Raw genomic sequence first — 20,641 nt, forward strand, 5'->3', positions numbered from 1 at the left:
CTTCTACCAACCTGACAAACTGACACCAGCATCTTCTCCACTTTCTGAATTTAAGAGGGAGTTTTCAAGGATTTGAGCTGTACTGATAATAACATCATAGGATTTGACAACTTCTGGAAAAGATATTTTCAGTTGGGTGTCACCACTTAACCCAATAACATGATACCATTTCTTCAAAAATGGTTTGAACTCTTTGAGGAAGAGCTGTTCAGCTAAAATTACCTTAAAAAATGAAAAGATAAAAACAAAAAGAGAGAAAGCAAAATCAAAGTAAATGGTATTGATCAAAGGCCTACTATGTGTGAAACATTAAGAGACATGTTTGCCTTATCAGTTAATTAGGCATAACAACCAATTCTTATATTCATCTCTCAATGAATGTTTATTGCATGCTTGTTAGGTGTGACGTCATATCTGGAACATAAAGGTGTTTGGGCTATGGTTAATGGCTTAGAGCAACTCAGTCTAGCTAAGCACATTATCAAGACTAAAAAAAAAATAATGCAATGTAATAATTCTCTTGGAGAAGTGAATACAAAATGACAGAAAAGAGGAAGAAACAACTAATCCCTCAAAGGAAGTGTTTAAGAGGGAATTCGAATCTACTCAGCCATGTGTTAGTAAGGACATAAGTTGAAACTGAAATGGGATAAGAAATATATTTTTAATTTGCACAGCAGGGCCAGACTGTGAACACTAACAAGAGTATTTTAAATGTAATGTAACTGTTCATAGGATCCTTATGAGTGGTGTATAGAGGTGATTTATCCTCAATGTTAGTTTGTGGATCAGGCTAAAAGCAACCTACTTGAACAATTAGAAAGAGCAGGAAACCAAGAGCAAAGAGGAAAGGCATGACTGGGAGCCTGGGTAGGAAGTGAGGAAATGAACAACTGGAACAGCTTTAGTGACCGAGCAAAAACCAAAGAGCAAATACACTTGGCAAAAGAAGGGGACAACTTTCTATCTTGTTCAGCTGACTCTGTATGTTGCAATGACTGCTGAAGTTGGCCGGATTGACACTGCAATGCTTCATATTAGTCGTCACTGGATTGGGGGAGGGTCCTTTTCTAATAGGATTTATACACTGGAAGTCCAGGGTTATGTAGTATGAAAGATAGTTGCCAGGAAGAGTTTCAAGGGCAAGCCTCAACAAATGCACAATATTTTCCTCGTGATGTGATTACCTGATAGTGCAAACAGTGGAATATCTGCTATTCTTTTTACTTGAGGTGATCCCACTTATGTGTTAAATAAGGGCTGGCTGATCTCCCTGGTGGAGAATGGTAGCACACAAAGAACAAGGCTTTTCATTATTATTTATTATTATTCAGTAGAAATGATAGAGGCTTCTAGGAATAAATGTCTGGGGAGGGGAAAAGGGAAGAGGTAAAAATGGAATCCATGGAAGCAAAATAGACTTAAAATCAATAATCAAGGTTTGCAAGTGAAAAACATTACCACAGGGTAGAAGGGGGTAATGAGAAGAACTGTCATTCAGTGTTTTTTTCAAAAGAAATTCTCTCTGGTTTACCTGCCACAAAATCACTTAAGAGATTTGGAAAACACAGACTCTTGAGCCCCATTCAAGGATTGCCGTATCTAGGGACCACCTGAGAGCAGAGCCCTAAATTCTTCACTTTAGTGAAGCTCCCACGTGACATTTAAGACTTCAAAATGTGAGTGCCACAACTCTTCTGTCTCTCCCACAAAGCCGTCACTGATTCATTTTTCTAGAAGCATTGTTTGCACTGGGTAAGACAACAGGAGTAATCTGAGTCACAAAGATTCTGAAGAAGAGAATGGAAAATGAATGTGGTGGAAAGAAAAAGCAGGTCTCAGAAGCAAAACATCCCTGAAAAGAGCCACTCCAGCTGCTTGATTGTGTGTGACCTGGACAAGATCTGATTCGTCTCAAGTGTCTCCATTCCTTCAAAACTAAGGGTAATGTGTGGACCTGTCATAGGGTTGTGAAAATTAAATGCAGTAGAAGCTGCCATGTTTCCAGTACTCAGAAAACTTCCCTGATACACCACTTTGCCTTTCATTTGAGTGGCAGAAGTAGTGGAAAGAGAACAGGTTGACTTTAGAGGATAAGGGTTCAGTTCTCTTCTCTGATGCTTATTGGCTGGATGACCCCTGGAAGGCCAATTAAAGTTGGAGCCTCAGTTTTCTGATGGAAAAAAAATGGGATAATCATGACTACCTTATAGAGTCACTGTGTGGTTTTAATGAGATAATGTACAACAGAGCGCTTTATAAAGTGCAATAAAATATCAGTTATAGTATTAGCATACATCTCTCATCTCCTTTCTAAACTGTAGATACCTTGAGAACAGAATGTGCTTTGGATATGTTTTTAAATACACTCATGCTGAATGGCATAATTAAAAAATCTCTGGATCATGGAGTGACATATCAACTTCTACCCATAAAAGAGGATTCAAAACCTTCTAAGGAAGCAGCATCCTCTTATCTGCAAAACAAAAACATTGTCACAGGAAAGAGCAGGTGTTGGAAGTCCTGATAATCACTCTGGGTGGCATTGACTTCCTATTGAAGGACACAGAGAAAGCCAGATGCAAGTCTGACATGGCTAATTGGGAGGTGTGTGGTCCTCTTGGAGCCTTTTCCTGAGATGTGACAGAGTGCCTGCCAAGACTAATCAAACCCAACTGCTACCCACTTCTGCTGAATCATATGGGGCTACATTATAGCATCTGAAGGAACCTGGGATTTATCTCTCATGATGTTGAAGCCCTAGATAGGAAATGAAAAGTCTGGGAGCACAGGTGGTGTTTTCATTTCTCCCTGCATTTGAAGGCTATAACTTTGGAAAGGATGGAGGAAGGGAGATAAAAGTAAAGGGTATTAGGAAACATGATTTCTCTTTTCTAGATCAAAGGTTACAGTAACTTCCTGTTAGGCTTAAAAGCAGAATGCAGGTTAAGTTTACTTATTGGACCAGAGATTTCCTGACTCACCAAAAGTAATTAAAGTGAAATTACTCTAAAATAAAAAAATGGAATAAGAAATTATGCAATTATGACGTAGATGGGAGAAGTAGTGGAGGGATTTCTAGTATTTCTAGGGAGAAAAACAACAGGGAAGCTCAGGGACTCAAGTTATATCCTCAAATTTTCACAAGACAAAATGCAGTGAATGTGAAGAGTGAGGATGAATTAACATTTAAACATGGCTATAAATGAGCATTCATAAAAATCACCTAGATCTGAGGAGATGAAAGTTTCCTAACTAGAATAAAGCACTGAGAAAGGAAGTCTCATAGAAAGGAAAGTGCATTAGACACGTACAACATCATGAGACCTGAAATGATAGGGCAACATCAGCAATATGAAGAGAGAAGCACAAGTATTTGCATTTAGGTTAAAAACTTAACTGCACAAAAATAAGTTAACTTTAGCTTAACAGATTTTCAGAAGAAAAGGAAATGGGGTTCTGAGTTCATGGTAAGGTGCAGATGAGTCTGTAGTTGTCAAAGCAAACCAAGTCACAGGCTGGGTGAGTGCTATATCATGTATCTCCTGTACACCTCAATGGTAAGACCATAGCTAGAGTATTTTGTTCTGCTCTGGACTCTGTGTTTTAAGAGGGTTCTGGATAAAGTTTTGGAAGAATATGAGAACTAAGAATGATGAAAGGCCTGGAAACCCTGTTATATCAACAATTAAAAGAACTGTGGACATTTATCCTAGGGGACAAAAAGAAAAGTAACATAGGACTCACAGGACTCTTTCACAAAGGGCTGTTGTAAGGTAGGAGAATTATGATTTATTTTTCAGAAATACAGAGGAAAAAACTGCAAACAATGCATATGAGTTTCAGAGAAGCAAATCTGGATGAATACATGTGTGGCTTTCTAACAGTGTCAGTATGTCAAAGAATGACTGGGGCTGTCTTATAGACAGGAGATCTCCTTGATATTTGAAGTTACTCAGTGGAAATAAGAGAATGACTCCACCAAGGAAGAAAGCTGGATCTCAAAGGCCCTGTCCAGCGCTACTGCTCTGTGCCCCTGTGGCCACATAAAGGAAACACAGAAGTAAATGAATAAAAAATGGCTCCTAGGTTTTGAGGCTGTATGGTTCGGAGGAGGTGGTATAATTAACAAAGAGACAGATAAGTAGGAAAAGTGAGCCCTTTGACAGGGTAGATGTTGAGGATGAGTTTGAAAAACAGCAGAATAGCTAAGTTGTAGTTAAAAAATCAGTTTAAGTAGCTTTGAATCCTATTAACTTTGTTCTTTCTCTGGATCTGACACTAAACCTATTCTCTGGCTAAAGTGTTTGATTTCATTAGTTACAAAGGTGAGGAGAATGAATGGGAGAAAGAGTTAATATTTATTGAATCATTATGAGACTTTTTATCAACACACACACAATCTAATTTAGATTTCAGAACATGGTTATTATTATTTTGTTAATTTTACAGATGAGGCAACTAATTTGTCTGAGATCACACTGCTGTTAGGCAGAAATAGGATTCAAACTTATTCTAAAAAGTAATATCCATCACAAAGGAAACATATGAACGGTTATAGACAAATAATTTCTAATGCATCACCATTACCAACAATTAAATAAAAAATAAATAAGTTCTCACAAAGTAAATGTGTAAAAGAGGGTATAAATGTGTAAAGGAGTAGTTTTAGACATAGCAGATATATACAAAATACATTTGGAACAACATGATGGATGAAAGTTTGGGCATAAAGAAATACTAAAAATATAGGAAGTTTTATAGTTGACTGATGAGTTTTCTGTAAAGAAATTCACGAGAATGGGAAAAAGTCTATTCCTGGTCATGAAAAATATACTCAATTTTATTCCACAAAATGGCAAAAACTAATATCCCCAATCTGCAAATTTATAAATTAACAAATTCTCATCTATTTTAGTAAGGCTCAAATACCTAGATTTTGTTTCACAATGAAGAAAACATATATCTATTAATTAAGATGCCCTTCACATACCCTCATATAAAGTATTAAAGAAAAATAGTCACATTTAATGTTATTATACTTACTACATTAACATATATTATACATATGTGTAATATGTGTATATATTCTTTGAACATTATTTACCTATTTAGCTGGATATACATAAACCAATATTCACTTCATTTTCTCTTTATCTTTAAGCCACATTATATATATTCTGGAGAGGACATTTCATATTCAATTGAGGATCAGTGCTTAAAGAGACTCTAAAAGACATTATTTGAGCCTAGATATATTGAGGTCATTGATGTTCACATGCAGTGAGAAACTAAACCAGTATCAGTTGACCTTAAAATACATCTTACAAATATCATCTTTAGGCCTAAGTTATAGTTATTTGATTTAATGATTTTATAGAGAAATCCAACTTTAAGCTTTGTCACTTAGTAGAAATACTTATAAAACCAAACACTGAAAGTAAAATAAGTGCTCATTTTGACATTACATCCAATTGAACTTAATCTGTGTGTTATATTGCTACAAATATTATTATATAAAGGCTTCAGAATAGTAAAATGAAAAATGAATAAATGATGCAATATTACGTGTTGTCTGAATACCTTATTGACAAGAACTATAACTTTTCCAGGCTCAGATGCTTGTTTCTTTTTGTCCAAGTGATCTCTGGCAATGTAAACAGCCACTCTGGTTTTCCCACTTCCTGTGGGAAGGCATATGATAATATTCTTCCCTTCCAAGGCTGGTTGGGCAACTTCCATTTGGTAAGGCCTGAGCTTCAGTTCTGGCTCAGGGGATGCTCTTTCTGCAAACTCCTCTTCATCTGAAGAAAGTTGAAAAGAGGAAAAATAAGAGGCAATAAAATAATCAAGGCTAGTGGGCCTGAAATTGAATATAGGCCTCTTGTGGTTTAAATTCCTTCTCCTCTATGTCCAAACCAATTCATTTTCTAATTTCTGTGCCAATCAGTGTCAGGTGTCCTCTTAAATTTGCAAAACGCTGGTGCTATATCATGGAAGTGGCTTAAGGAGCGGGGGTACAGGAGTGAATTAACAGCACGAGGGCCTGGGAAGCTAGCAACATGGGGGGAATGTTTTCAAAGAGTGAGCAAAGCCAAGAACAATTTACAGAAATGGTTGTGGTGCTGGATTGGCAGTTATGTTGTTAATGCATCAGAATTCCCATTTCTTCATTTAGCCAATATGTCTTACTTGTTTCTTTGAGCTTTTCCACATGCAAAATCAAGAGAAACTGGGAAAGCAGGATTCATTCATCCCCCTTTTTCTGCTATCACCCTTATTTTTTATTACAAAGAAGATATTACAGCTGATTCTGTTTTTCTTCATTTGTTAAAATTTTATCTGACATCTAAAAGACAAAAAAGCATATGTACACAATTTTCCCTTGATATCTATGGGGAATTTGTTGCCCCTGTGGATATCAAAATCTGCAGTTGTTCAAGTCCCTTATATAAAATAGCATAGCATTTCCATATTGCCTTCACACATATGCCATAACTTCAAATCATCCTTATATTACTCATAATGCTTAATACAATGTAAACATTATGAAAATACTTGTTATTTTGTATTATTTAAGAAACAATAACAAGAAAAAATCTGTGAATGTTCAATACAAGCAATTGTTTTAAAAAAACATTTTTGATCTGCAATTGGTTGAATCTATAGTTATGGAATATGAAGGGCAGGTTGTAAATGTTTGTGTGTGTGTGTGTGTGTGTGTATCAAGTCCTCTCCTATTTGAAGACATTAAGTTATGGGGCTGGGGTTGTGGCTCAGTGGTGCCCGCGCTTGCCTAGCATGACTTACTGGATTCGATTCTCAGCACCACATACAAATAAATAACATAAAGGTCCCTCAACAACTAAAAAATATTTAAAAAAAGAAATTAAGTTGTGCAGAAGCAATATTTAGTGACTAGGAGAAAAACTTTGCTCATGCTAGCCTTTAATTCGTAGGTTTTCATTGAAAGATAATAACTAATTTTGTTAATTTAAACTAAATTGTGACTAATTTTGCCATTTAGGTTTGAATTATGATCTTTATTATATCCTTATATGTATATCTCCACAAATTCATATTTCTCCTGAAACCCAAAGCACACTATATTACAAATATTTTAAATTAACATATATATATATATATATTTTTGACTGATAATACTGGTAAAGCAGTTGCTAATGTACACTAATTTTAAATGTTAGAATGAGATTATTATAACATACATTGGTTTCAATATATTTTGTTTAGAAGTAACCATTTTAATCTACATTAGCCATGAGAAAATATTTAAAAATGTACAGTTTACAACATGGAATGCAGTAATATAAATGTTACACCAATTTAAAAGTCTATCTTATGTTTTATATAATCACAAGAAAAAATGAAATGACAGCACTTATCAGTACTTTATCACACATGAAATAGTGTTCTTTCTCTTATCAATGGTCACCAATAAAACTAAACTAACATAATCCCATTAATGTTTGAAAACTTGCTGATGGCTCTGTTTCAGCAACTGGATGGTTCTATTTAAGTGGACTTTAACTTGTTGTGATAGTACTATCTGAACAGGTAGGAAATTTCACACCAAATACCACTTAGGAAGAACCATCTATAAAGCTGGCAGGAAATGTGCCTTCTGTATGGATGAGTGAAGACAGATGCAAGACATTTAAGCTATCATTGGGTCTTCTGCTGATTCATTTAGTATGGTTTTCATGAAAAACTCACAAGATTATCAGCATTTAAAATAGACATTTACACATTTACAAGTTTTCTTTCTATGCTTACTTTGAACTCATAATATTTGTAACTCATTTATGTAAGGTTCAGATTTATTTAAGAACAATATTACTTCTCTACTAAGTAGCTTTTATAAGTAATCAAAATTCTGATATTTCACCTCCATCAGAGGATATATATCACCTAATTTTTTCAAAAGAACAAAGTTTTTTTTGTTGTTGTTGTTGTTGTTTGTTTGTTTGGTGGTGTTAGGGATGGAAAAACAGGGCACCATAAATGTTAGGCGAAGTCAGAATATTTGAAGCAATGTCAAAACCAAGATCCAGGGGGAATTTATTCTTGCTAAATTGCTATTTAGTCTATGATATTCATTAAAAAATATTGATAAATTCTGTTTTGCATTTCACTGTATGCATTTTTGCATAGATGTTTTTAAAATAATAAAATGCTGCTTTCCTTATTTTAGTTGTATGTATTTTTTAAATAATCATTCTCCCCTTTTGTTTTTCATGCTTACTTCTATATCCTTTGGTAATAATATGGAGCAGTTTTCTAAATCTCTTTCCCAGAAACCTAAAGCCCAATCAAATGAGTGAGATATCAACATCACTTATGCATATTAGATATTTACTACGCTAATAGATTTAAGAAGAGTTGAAATGTTTAAAAGATATCGTGTTCAAAATTTAACTCTAGAATCAAAGTCATAAATCTTAGTGCTACTTTACTGGTCATGTACCACTTAATTCATTCTGCAATAAATATTTTCTGGGTGCCTTTCATGTGCCATGCACTACTAAAATACAACCATTTCCTTAAGGATTTCAGACAAGAAAACTATACTTCTACCATTGAAATGGGCTAGACAGCTCAGTAACTTTCTATATTTTTGAGTCATGACTAGGAGATTTGATGGGCAGCCCAAGTTTACAAGAAAAGCACAGAGTAGATAAGGAGAGAGAGAGAGAGAGAGAGAGAGAGAGAGAGAGAGAGTTGGATTCAATGTGAAAATTGCATCCAACCAAAAAGAGCTGGGTGAGTGCTAAATATTCAGCCTGATTTCTTGCCTTATCACATCCTCTGACATAGGGATGGAAGAATTTATCCACACAAGCAATGAAAAAAGGGTTCCCTCTTCTCTGTCACCAGAAGGAGAAAACTGGGCTGGTATCAATGAGTCAGGAGCCAATTTCCTTTATAAAAGAAATGTTTGCATTTTTGTTTGTTTGTTTGTTTTTGGATCTCTCTGAAAAGCATAATTACATCCAATAATAAAAATATCATTTAAAATATTCACAGGCTTTTAATTATACTGTGCCCTCCCTCTAAAACAAAGAATGACTAAAGACCTTAAGATTATATTATACTGTATAAATGGTCAAAAAATGAAATCAAATTGGGTTTAAATAATAATATTCTATTGGAACTACACCATGTGGCAAATTTCATTCTCACATTGATTTTGACAGCTGAGTTATTCTTGGAGCGAAAAGGTCTGTCACTGCATGTGTTCGAAATCCACAAAGTATTCCTTTACCTATAGAATGTAACACAGAAAAATACACCATTCCAGTTGGACAAATATTAATAGGCATTACCTCGAAATAGTAAGGAAACACTTTCTAAATATCAGGCCAGTTTATATTGACAAAAACATTGCTACTTTTTGAGAAACAGTTTATCTTTCTGAAAATGGGAAATGGGGGGAAAACCCTTTTATAATATAATTAGAATCTTTAAACTCTAACAGTTACCAGCAATTATGCTTTGCTATGGCATAAGACTTCCTCAAAGAACGTAATGTAATTGTGTTGGTTCACACCTGTGATCCTTGTAGTCTATTATATAACCTTTGAGTGAGAATGAAGGACATGTAGAATAAGATCTTTTAGCTGTCGACCTTAAAGGTTAAAATATGATCTTAAACACTGTAATACTTTTCAGTAACTCAATATGTGTTTAATGATTCACCAGTTTACCAAAACCTTTCATAAAATTCAATAAAATTGAATCAATTCAATAGAATTGGTTTCTATTTCAGCTATAGCATGCAGCAGAAGGTAAGGAAATTCACAATTTTATCATTTCAGAATTTTACTGCCCACTATGCAAAGTAATTCTGTTTCTAAACACTGACCCATCTAGAACTTCAAGGGTGTCTCTTGGAAATGTGTTTGTCTTTGAAAATGTATTTGCCTTTGAAAACGTATTTGCTTTTCAAAAGTAGGTTGCGTTCGGATTTATCACGTCTTTCATGCCACATTGAGGACTAAAAATCAGCAAATACATTTGCTAACAGCTCTAAATAGGCAAAATGCCCTGCACACAGAGGATATGCTTTAAATATTTATTGAAGGAATGAATATTGTTGAAAAACCCTTACTTAGACAAATAAAAATTAGGATGAGGTCCAGAAGCTTAAAACAACCCATTAATGTATTAAATATTAGCTAGAGTATATTTTGCGTTCTAGTAGCACCAATCACATATAATAGAAATGGTAATTATTAAATTTACCAATTTCAGAACAAATAATGAAAAACAAACACAATCCATAGAAGTAAGCCCCTGACAAGTACTTAATGACACTGATGGAAGTAAATACAAAATGAATTAACCCTTTCAACTTACAATTAACGTTTTGACTGACATTTGGTGAATTGTTTTCTTAAAAATAACTTATTCTCAGGAATTCAGGAGTATGATTGTGAGAAAAGGATATAGAAATAGTCATGGTGGTACCATTTAACTTAGAAAGCTATTAGGGCAGATGACCATATTTTTATATGCATTTTTTTCTCTTCTGAGCCTATTATACATCTGTATTTCTATGATTCTGACAATGCAGGATAATATAAATTGCACATTCTTTAATTCATTAATGAAGGATAAACTAATTTGCTTCTTAGTCAGTTTTCCACTGCTTCTTAGCTGGCCAAATTGCATAGTACTTTCCCTTTGTAATTTGTTCATTTTAATTATGAATTATTCATATAGACCAATATAGAAAGGTATATAATAGACATTTAATAATCCATGACCATACTTAAAAATATCAATATATTAGCTCAGTAGTAATCATGGAATACACATCCAGAGAAGAGACAAAAATAATGTGAATCTACCAAACTGAGAAGTTAGGAAATTTGGTAGGAGTGAGTTTTGATGAAGGTGGGGGGATTGGGAACAGGCACTTCCATTTATTGCTGGTGTGATACACAACCAGTAGGAAAAGCAACTTGGGAACTACCTAGCCAAGTTAGCATTTAGTGATCAAAGTATTTTGTAAGCTCTATTCCTATTCGAGAGCTCTGTGCACAAATTGGAACTCTTTTAACTATATGCTTCAGTTCTAGTTCTTTGTTTTAAGAGATGCTGTTTATCATTTGCTAAATGATTATCTATCTTTAGATATCATTATCTAAAGTTACATTCCTCTTATTGACAGTATTAATGTCTTATTTAAAATCCATTTTAATAAAAAGTAACATTTGAGAACAAATATCAAGCTGCATACAGAATTTAGGTGTAGTCAAATGAATCGACACAGATCTCAAAAATAAAACAGATGACACGATTCCATGAAATGTGGCGTGTACCAGACCAAAAAGACAAGTATTGGATCAAAATGAGTTTGGTTCTAAGACTTTTGTAAGTTGTACTTTTAAAGAGAGCCAGTGGCAAAGTTCCAAAACGACTCACTGGAGAGAAGAATTGCTTTAATTGCATAAATACATTAGGGAGGGTATGAACAGCCCCCATGCATTCCACTATATGGCGTCTTATTTCACACTTTTTAAGGTTTACACAACAGTTAGGCAGTACCTGAATCACTTCCCATGGTGCCTGAATCACTGCCCATGTTGCTGTTATGTCCAAGGCTTTCATCTAAGCAGCTGACACTTCCTTCTGCCAAACTTGTGTCTGATTCTGCAAAGGAAAACATTTTAAAATATTTTTAAAATATTTCTGAGAATAAACGTATTTTAACTGCACACCTCTACAGCACACAGTACATACAGTTCAATGAAAGTGGGGAAGGCACACCCAGACAATTATGAATAAAAGGTAAGAGTTTCTGGCAGGCTACATTAGGAAAAATCCACTATGGATGAGCAGCTGCTGGGTAGTGACTCAAATACATATTACCTACTTAAAGTGCTGTGATCCAATGTAAGAACTGAAGCAAATTCTTAAGGGCTTACGACTTTGGTCATTGCTCACCATGTAGATTTTGCCCCCCAAAAAGAATATCCAAGCTTGATACTAGGTTTCAAATGAAAATACTATATAAAAAGCATTGAAACTATTTTCATGTACAATGGCAGAGAACTAGTAAAATATATAAAATTAATAAAATGCATGGATCTACTGATCAGTTATGAAAATATTTCAGTGATAAAGATGGATTTACAAAATCACAATTTAAAATCTAAAACAAATTCGTTCAAAAAAAAAATCCCTGAAACCTGGTTTTACAGTGGTACCATGAGCTTATGTGTGGCTGGAAATAAATGTTTTCTTAACTATAATTAAGTTAAGCCTCTATCAAAGAGTTATGGTCAAACATGAACAGCAAGTGCACACCCTCCACTTAATCCGATTTTCTGGTTTCAGTAGTATCAATTCTTTTGAAAACCTTAATTTCTTCAAGGGAAGAATTTCTTCAGTACAGTTCAATTCTCAAAACTTATGCAATATCATTCTTAAGGATCAAAATTACCACCAACCTGGTAAAAATCAGTGCAGTGGTTACTAATGTAGACTTTGGAATCAGAAGGACTTGTGAAATTTGCTATTGATATTGCTTTGATCCTAAGTTTTTATTATTTAAAATGGGTCTAATACCATTTACCTCATAGGATTTGATAACCATTAAGTAGTATTGGGTACAACAAGTTTTTGGCACAGTAGATTAATTGTTGTTAGTTGGTGATTAGAAAACGAAAAAAAAATATATCAAGTGGTGGTCTATTACTGGCAGGCATTCATTTAATAGTGTTCTTATATTTAATAATATTTCAAAACATTTATACATCTTAGGTAATTATCATCTCCTTTTACACCTCCCTCAATGCACTAAGAAGTTACAGTAAGGTAGCCTTTAGCTGTGTAAAACCACTCTCATCTATCATATATTTAAAGCTGGAAAAGAAATTGATGATAAACAGACACATAGCATGTTATCAAAAGAACTTCTCCAAAAGAGATGATACTAAAAACTTTAAGTACACTCTTTCTTTTGAACTAGTTCATTTTTTCAAGTCAGATGAGGTGTATCTTCTACACTGCAAAATTACTCATTTTAGTTGTATGGTTTGACGAATTTGATAAATGTATAGAGTTCTGTAAGATATTTCCATTACCACCCAAAATTTACGTCAAGCCTCTATAGAGTCAATGTCCTCCACTGTCCCCTGGTTACCACTGATCTGATTTCTGTCCCTACAGTTTTGCCCTTTTCAGAATGTCATATAAATGGATTCATGCAATATGTAACCTTTATGTCTTGCTTCTTTAATTTAGCATAAGATGTGTGAGTTTTGTCTGTATTGTTGTATCTGTAATTTCTTCCTGTTTATTTCAAGCCAGTATTCCATTTGGTGTTTGTTAGTGACATCTAAGACATCACCCCTCCAATTCAGTTAAGTCTATTTATCTTGGGAGATGTAATGGAATTTCAGCCAATACCAATCAAATATGTAAGACATCTTTCTTAAAAGTTAAAAGAAAGCTGATAAGAAAGTTGTAGAAAAATTCTCAATGGACATCCATACTGTTTAAGTATATTAGCACAACATAAATATACTAATGTGAAAATACTGTGCTTATCAGTTGTCATAGATTAGCTCTAAAACTCAGATTTGAGGAATCCCTTATGATCACACGGGAAAACCTGTATATCTCACTGAGAGATTTTAAATATGGCACTTTGCAATTCCCAGAGGTATGTCTTGTTAGAAGCTCAGAGGCGAGTGTGGGATAGAACTGTCAAGTCGAAGAGCATTTTGGGCAGATGTACTGATGAAAAGAGAATATGATTTGTAAGGAAAAGGCAAGGTGTAAAATGAGATGGGGAAAATGTCATTGCAAGGATAATTCTAGATCTAGAAATATAGGCCAAGATTTTGACACAAAAAAAGTGAATTTTGATGTGCTTTACATTTGTTGTTTTAAATGTAGGTAGGACTGAGAACTTAAGAGAATAACAAAATTACTGGAAAATACTAACAAATATAATCTAAATTCTAACATTGTTTTCCAGTAGGCATAATAGAAATGAAAATTGTATTTGATCTTCATTTCCTAAACATTTAGCAGTTAAATCACAACCTTAAACCTGCCCTTCGTATATGTAGAGTCAAGCTTCATTTTAGCATGCGTAAATTTGGGGGGGAGTTTTTATGTATTGTGCACAAACAATTTATAGAGAAAGTTGCTACTAAAACTAAGATGTTATTAATTAAGTTCATTATCTGAATAATTTTGATCTCACAATCAGATCTGCAATGTGTCAGGAAGACACTGAGCTCATAGCTTTCACAGATGTAAATCATGATTTAAGTTCTCAACATTACTTGTGGTAGATATCCATTAATCTGTTCACTTTTGTAAATGAGAAACCAAGACTCGGAGAAGTTAATTTATCCAGATCACACAATTATGGGGCAGAGTCCCCATTTTCTAAATTCAAGTCTAGTGTTCCAGGGGCTGAAGATTGTGTGGAGCTTTGTAAACAAGTAAGCAATTCCACATCCACAATGTTAAGAGAAATCAAAATTACTTTAAAAAAAAAAAAAAAGGCAATAGACATTTTCATTGGAATTTCAAGTTTTGAACCAAACTTAAAATAGAGCTTATCTTTCTAAGAAAAAACAAAAGAAGTTAGAAAAATGATTGTACTTTACTAGTACTTCTAATTCATTGAACTCCCATTAACTTTTTTCATTTAAGCAACCACACTCATTTTGCACATAAAGGAACACTTCCATCCTGTTGCACAAAATCAATTGTAATAATTCTGTTAGAGATTATTAAAAATGAAAGAGTTCCATTTCTTTGTCATTTTAAGGATATATAAATCTTCAGCTTCTCCACACAAAAATAATTTAGTTTCCTAGGCAGCAAATTCTTATGCATATATATATATATTGCTTTCTTAGAAACAGAAGTACTAAAGGAAAGAAATTTAATAATAAAAGAAAATACTTCTCTTTAACAGTGAAAAGATCATACCCAGGAGTTTTCCTCCTGCATTCACTTAAAAAATCATCTGTCTCTCTTTCTATCTCTCTCTTACAAACACACACACACACACACACACACACACACAATGAAATCAAAAAAAGTGCTCAAAGAAAGATGCAACCAACATATTGTGTTTATGTACCAAAAATTTCTATAAGTGACTTATTTTAGAATCATTTTGTGTTGTTCTTTGTACATTTCAGAGCATGTCATTCTGAAGTTAAGTCCTAATAAAAGTCATAAGCACATGATTTTAAATTAGATCATATAAAATAAAGTTAATAAGAGGCAGGATGTTGTCATACACCGATCATGCGTTTTGGAGTCCAACGGATCGGTCTTCATATCTGAACATAACAGTTTTAAGAAATAGTTTTTACTTTCTTATTTATTGTAAAAATGATTTTATTCAAACAAGGAAAACAATTACAGGAGAAATAAGGCTTAAATTCTTGTGAAGTTGCTGCTTAAAGGAGTACTGACCATTGGAGTTACATTGTGTAATAGGTTTAATTAACTTTTATATAGGTATCATTTCCTCTAGGGAAAATAGCAAAATTAACTATGAAATAGACTAGAAAACAGTAGTAATTTATATCAAACTCGACTGGAATGAAAGAAAACCATGCATGTTCGAGTAAGAGATAAGGTTTTCTGTAATAATTTTGTAAGCAACACAGAAAAGAACAGTTTTGCTCACAGTGACAGGAAATATCTAAGACCAGTCCATAAGTCATGGAAAACTACTGCCTCATTCTGGAATCCCATCTTGAATATTTTGCTAATATTGCAGGAATATTAGATTGAATCCAAGAAATTTTATATTTAACATACCCTATACCTTAAATGCTTTAAAATATTTAAAAATCATTTAGAAACCAAAAATATTGAAGTTAAAATTTCAAACAACAACAACAACAAAAACCCCTCTTGAAAGCCTTTTCAGATTTATTTTAATGTAAAGTCTGCCCTCTGCTGGAATGTGCTATTATAACAAGTAGTAGACAGACAATATGTTTTTTATTCCAAGAGCTAAGGTTCACCAGGCAAAATACAAATTGTTTCTTACTTCTATTCCTTCCAGGTAGTGTTCCTTCTACGTTTAGCCTAGATGCTTGTTTACTCTATACCCTCTATCTCTCCTTTCTTGTAGGTTCTCTTTCCTAAAAGGTGATTTTGCCTCCCAGAAAGAAATGATGTGAGGGGCAAGGGCCCCTGTGGACACTGAGGAAGAACACCAACTGCTTTCTTCTCCTGAGAATTGGTGCTTCCAACGCATTTGAGTTATCTCACTTCACTTTTCATGGTAATTATGTGTTGAGTCTTGTTCTGACCTCATGATGTTCTCAGTGTCACATCTAGCCACCCCATCTTCCCTCCAGTTTCATCACCCTCTCAGCATGGAACATCAGACTGCCCCCAAAGCCTGCAACACACATTCACATATGGGCACTCACAAAGAGACTGCATGGATTTCTTAAATGTGTTTACTTTCATACTACTAATAATATATATTTCCTTTTTCTTTTGAAACAACTTAATCTTTCTTTTTTTTTTTTTGAGAGGAAATAGATCACTTTTATTTTCAGCTCTATGTATATGGATCTACACACACACACACACACACATTTTGGTCTGTCAGATTTTTCTCTCTGTGCCAGGGAACATGTGTTCCCACAGAATGGAGAGAAGCCACCTCCACCCACCTTGCATATTCTCTCCTGGATCCAAGCTTCTAGGAAATGAGTTCCCCAAAGAGAAAAATCTCTCTTAGAGCCACAGTCGCACATGGTTATCCATGGAGCTCCTCTGCTCCTGTTTATAGAATTTCTACTGCTTAAATATTTCAACCAGAATTAAATTTGAATTTCATGTAATGATTTTGGCTTAAATACTAACATCTATGCCTGTTAGCCTTTGGACATGGGCTAATACAGAAAGATAGCTATTCAAATATAAAGTTGGAAGGACAGCCACACCCTCTAGAATGACTCCTTCATTCCCTGCCAATCAGTAAAGGAGGCAGAAAGTCTTAGAGTCAATCATGACTGATAATCTGAATAACACGGAAGTAAGACTGGACTAGAACAAGGTTTAGGGATGGCAAGATCAAAGAAAAGAAATTGGAAACCTCTTTAACTTTCAGGTGCTCATCCAGAAAAGATAGGAGTTTAGCAGACCTAAGCTGATGCCAAAGAAAGTACCAAGAGAGATATTTTTAAGGATGTCCAGGGAATGTTCAACAATTGGTTCCTTGCAAGAGAAAAACTCCACGATTTAATAGTGTTTGCCAATATCCACAGTGTGAATATTTCCACCATAGCCAGATTCAGGGTGTCAGTGTGATGCCCTGAGTAGAGTTGTCACTAAATCCATTCTTCTAATTAAGGACAATGGCAAATGCATTGTGCTGGCATTTCATAAATACCAAAACAACAAGTCATTAATTTTAACTATATTTTTTTACCTTAGGAAAAACAATTATAAAAATTACCTTGGGAGAGACCCATTCATTCATTGATCTTAGAGGGCTTGTCTCTTGCCACCCTCCTTCACAAATACCCCCCTCTCATTACACTGTTCTTCTGAACACTTTTGAGTTTTTTTTTAATACCTACACATTTACTCATGATGTTCATGCAAGCCAAAATGTGGCTTGACACATTTGTTCACAAATCCAGCATTGCACCATCACGGCTTGGATGAAATGTCTCATGTTCCTCCTCTGGTAAGCTCTCTTGGATTAGCCTTCCTTCTTTCACAAGTTGTCTTGGCTCTCTTCAACCTTTGACACACATGTCTTTACAGATTGATTACTCTTTCTCTTTGGGGGGGTCATGTGACTTGTTTTCTTGAACCAAAATGAACAGAAAGGCTCAAGGTTTGGTTCCCCAATAATACAATTTGATGAACTCACTTCTTTCTTTCTACTACTCTGGCTCTATCCTCATTCACATCCCCAAATACAGACAGCAAGGGTTAATAATCAAATTAAAGTTAAAATTATCACTTTTGGTAAAACTCTACTTAAAAAATAAAAAGCAGGGACTGGACTTGTGGCTCAGTGGTAGAGTGCTCGCCTAGCACATGTAAGGTGCTGGGTTCGATCCTCAGCACCATAGAAAAATAAATAAATAAAATAAAGGTATTGTGTCCAACTACAACTAATTTTTTTTAAATAAATAAAAACAACTTTGCAGCCATAAAGGTATGTCACAAAAATAAATCCAGTCTGAATCAACTGTATACGAGGGAGGTTTCTTTCTGATAAAATACCTATATCTTCATCCTCTAGATATGAACACTAACCCTTTTCAGAACTGTTATGAAATTATAAGTCATGTAACTGACCTGTGTAGCTCAAGATAGTTTTCAAATAAAATACAAGCCTATGTAATCTATTAACAAACATCAATACCAGCAGCAGTAATATCTCCCTTTCTTTTAGCTCAAAATATTACGTGCATTTGAATTGCTTCACTAGTACTGCTTTCTCAATAGTTAATGATAAGAAAATTTAGCAAGTAAGCAGAGCTATCTTAATTTGAACCAATCCTGAAACAGTATGTATAATTCTGAGACAATATTATTGTATACGACTATAGCAATTATCTTTTCCACTGTGGTCTCAAATGCTACGATATTTATTTCTAAGGATACTAAAAATTCTCTGGATTTCTACAGGTTAGTGCTATAGAATGTTATTCTGGTCCTCTAGTGCAAAGATAAAATTTGTGGCACTTTTACAGAAATTAGTATAGAACAAATCTAAGATTGGACTTCAGTCTATAAAAAGGCAAAACAAAACAACAACAACAACAAAAAGTGCTGTGACAGATTGGGCCAGGGAGAAGGAGGCTGCTTTATAAAGGTCAATTTTTAAACCCCTCCTACAGAACATGATCTATGCAAAATATATCCACAATATATTCCAAAGCATAATGTCACCGGATAAACCTAAGGAGTTGAACATATGGGGGAATATGAAAAAGAAGGTATTAAAGTCTGAAAACAAGCAGGTTGGTAAGCTCATTAGCTGGGGTGGAATTTTAAAATCTTCACGTGAAAGAATATATAAATCAAAATATACACATGCAATCCCAGTCATGCGCACTGTGTATTCACACACAGCACACTGCAGTTGTAATCTTCCACTTTGGAACAGTAAAATCCCTCTTTATAAGTGTCAACGCGCCCTCTTCTGGTCATCATGAGGTATTTGCATTTCTGATTCACAACAGGAGATGCAACAGAATAATAAAAGAAATTTCCGGGATTTTTTACTTCAATTCTATGTAACATAAATTTTACTTAGTTTTAAATATTACTTACTTTAGTTTTATTTTATACAAAAGCATTAATTTCTAAAATGATATAACAAAAGTGCGCAGGTAAAATAACTACTCGTAACAAAGCAACAATAGTGGTGAATTAAAAATAATTATATGACATTTTTGCTGAAAACTAGAATATAGAAATATGGAAAACATACAGTGATATGTTTTTCAGGGAAGTATGGCCTGGAGAGACATGAACATTTTATATAATTTTGTTATAAAATGGCTTTAGAAAGCAGAATGATCACTTTCAGCATTAAAATAGTATTAATGTGTAAGGAATGTTCAAATGTTGTTGAGGAATTATTGTATTAATTTGAAAAATGGTGAATTAAAAACTTTTTGGTGCATTTTAATTACTATCTACCTTTTTTATTGGGAAGCAGTTGATTGTCAATAGTGAATAAGGAGAAAGGAGGAAGAAATGCCAGTCCCTACTTAATGAAGACAGGATAAAAATCTCTCTCCTTAATCATTCCCCTGGAGAATTTTAATAGATTACCCTTTACATGAAGGTGGCATGATTAAAATTGGTTTCATAGTAAGTCACTGTTACTAATGGTTCTGGTTAGGTATGTTAAGGAGTAAAAGGGGCAGAAAACAACATATGAATAATCTTTGCATTAAAACTATAAATAATTAAAAATACTTGAGTGCACCAAGATTTTATGCACTGAAAAAAATGGCATACAAACTGGTTCAGAAATAATAATTAGAAAAGTTTTACTTTAAAATCAGAAATAATTTCTCACATTTTTTTTCTTTCTGCACATAAAAATATTCATAACTGCAGAATGTATGCAACTTAAGTAACAAGTTTCTTTCAATGCTACTTTGGTAACTATTTGAAATATTAACTGATTATATTGAAATTCAAAATAAAGATTATACATTATCAACATCAAGAAGATACATACAAAAATTACACAAATGCACATAAGAAACTGTGGAACACGTTCACATTTATTCTGATTGTTAATTCTAAGAATGCTTATGTAAGAAAAATCATTCTATATTAAATTTTGTAGCAAAAGTTCAACCGAAAGAATTCTTCTCTGTGCTAATAGTATTTTACAAGTTACTTATGCCAGGAATTCTTAGTTTTTAAGATCAAGAAAATGAACATATACTTGGAAAGATCCATGATATGTATCAGCAACAGTGTCTAAAGCAAAGGCCCAGGGTCAAGGCACCACATTTTTGTAATTACCCTTTGTTATTATTCTGGCAAGGGACAGAATGGGTTGGACTAACCTGCTCACCAATGCACATAGATGTCTGCATGTCAAAAGACCCTACAGACCAGAAGA

The 20,641-nt window shown here is 34.0% G+C and overlaps 1 protein-coding gene across 2 annotated transcripts in view; it reads right to left on the reverse strand.

Moving 5' to 3' along the window:
- Ifih1 (interferon induced with helicase C domain 1) overlaps window positions 1–20,641 on the reverse strand; it is a 55,489-nt gene that overhangs the window by 16,070 nt on the left and 18,778 nt on the right. For both annotated transcript variants that reach the window (XM_015479256.2, XM_015479255.2), the window contains 3 exons: window positions 11,572–11,676; window positions 5,584–5,804; window positions 12–222 (listed from right to left, as the gene is read on the reverse strand). In XM_015479256.2, the coding sequence (XP_015334742.1) occupies window positions 12–222; window positions 5,584–5,804; window positions 11,572–11,676 (537 nt within the window). The remainder of the gene's footprint in view (window positions 1–11; window positions 223–5,583; window positions 5,805–11,571; window positions 11,677–20,641) is intronic.

The sequence above is a fragment of the Marmota marmota genome, unplaced genomic scaffold, assembly GCF_001458135.2.
Source record: "Marmota marmota marmota unplaced genomic scaffold, marMar, whole genome shotgun sequence".
NCBI classification, from domain to species: Eukaryota; Metazoa; Chordata; class Mammalia; order Rodentia; family Sciuridae; genus Marmota; species Marmota marmota.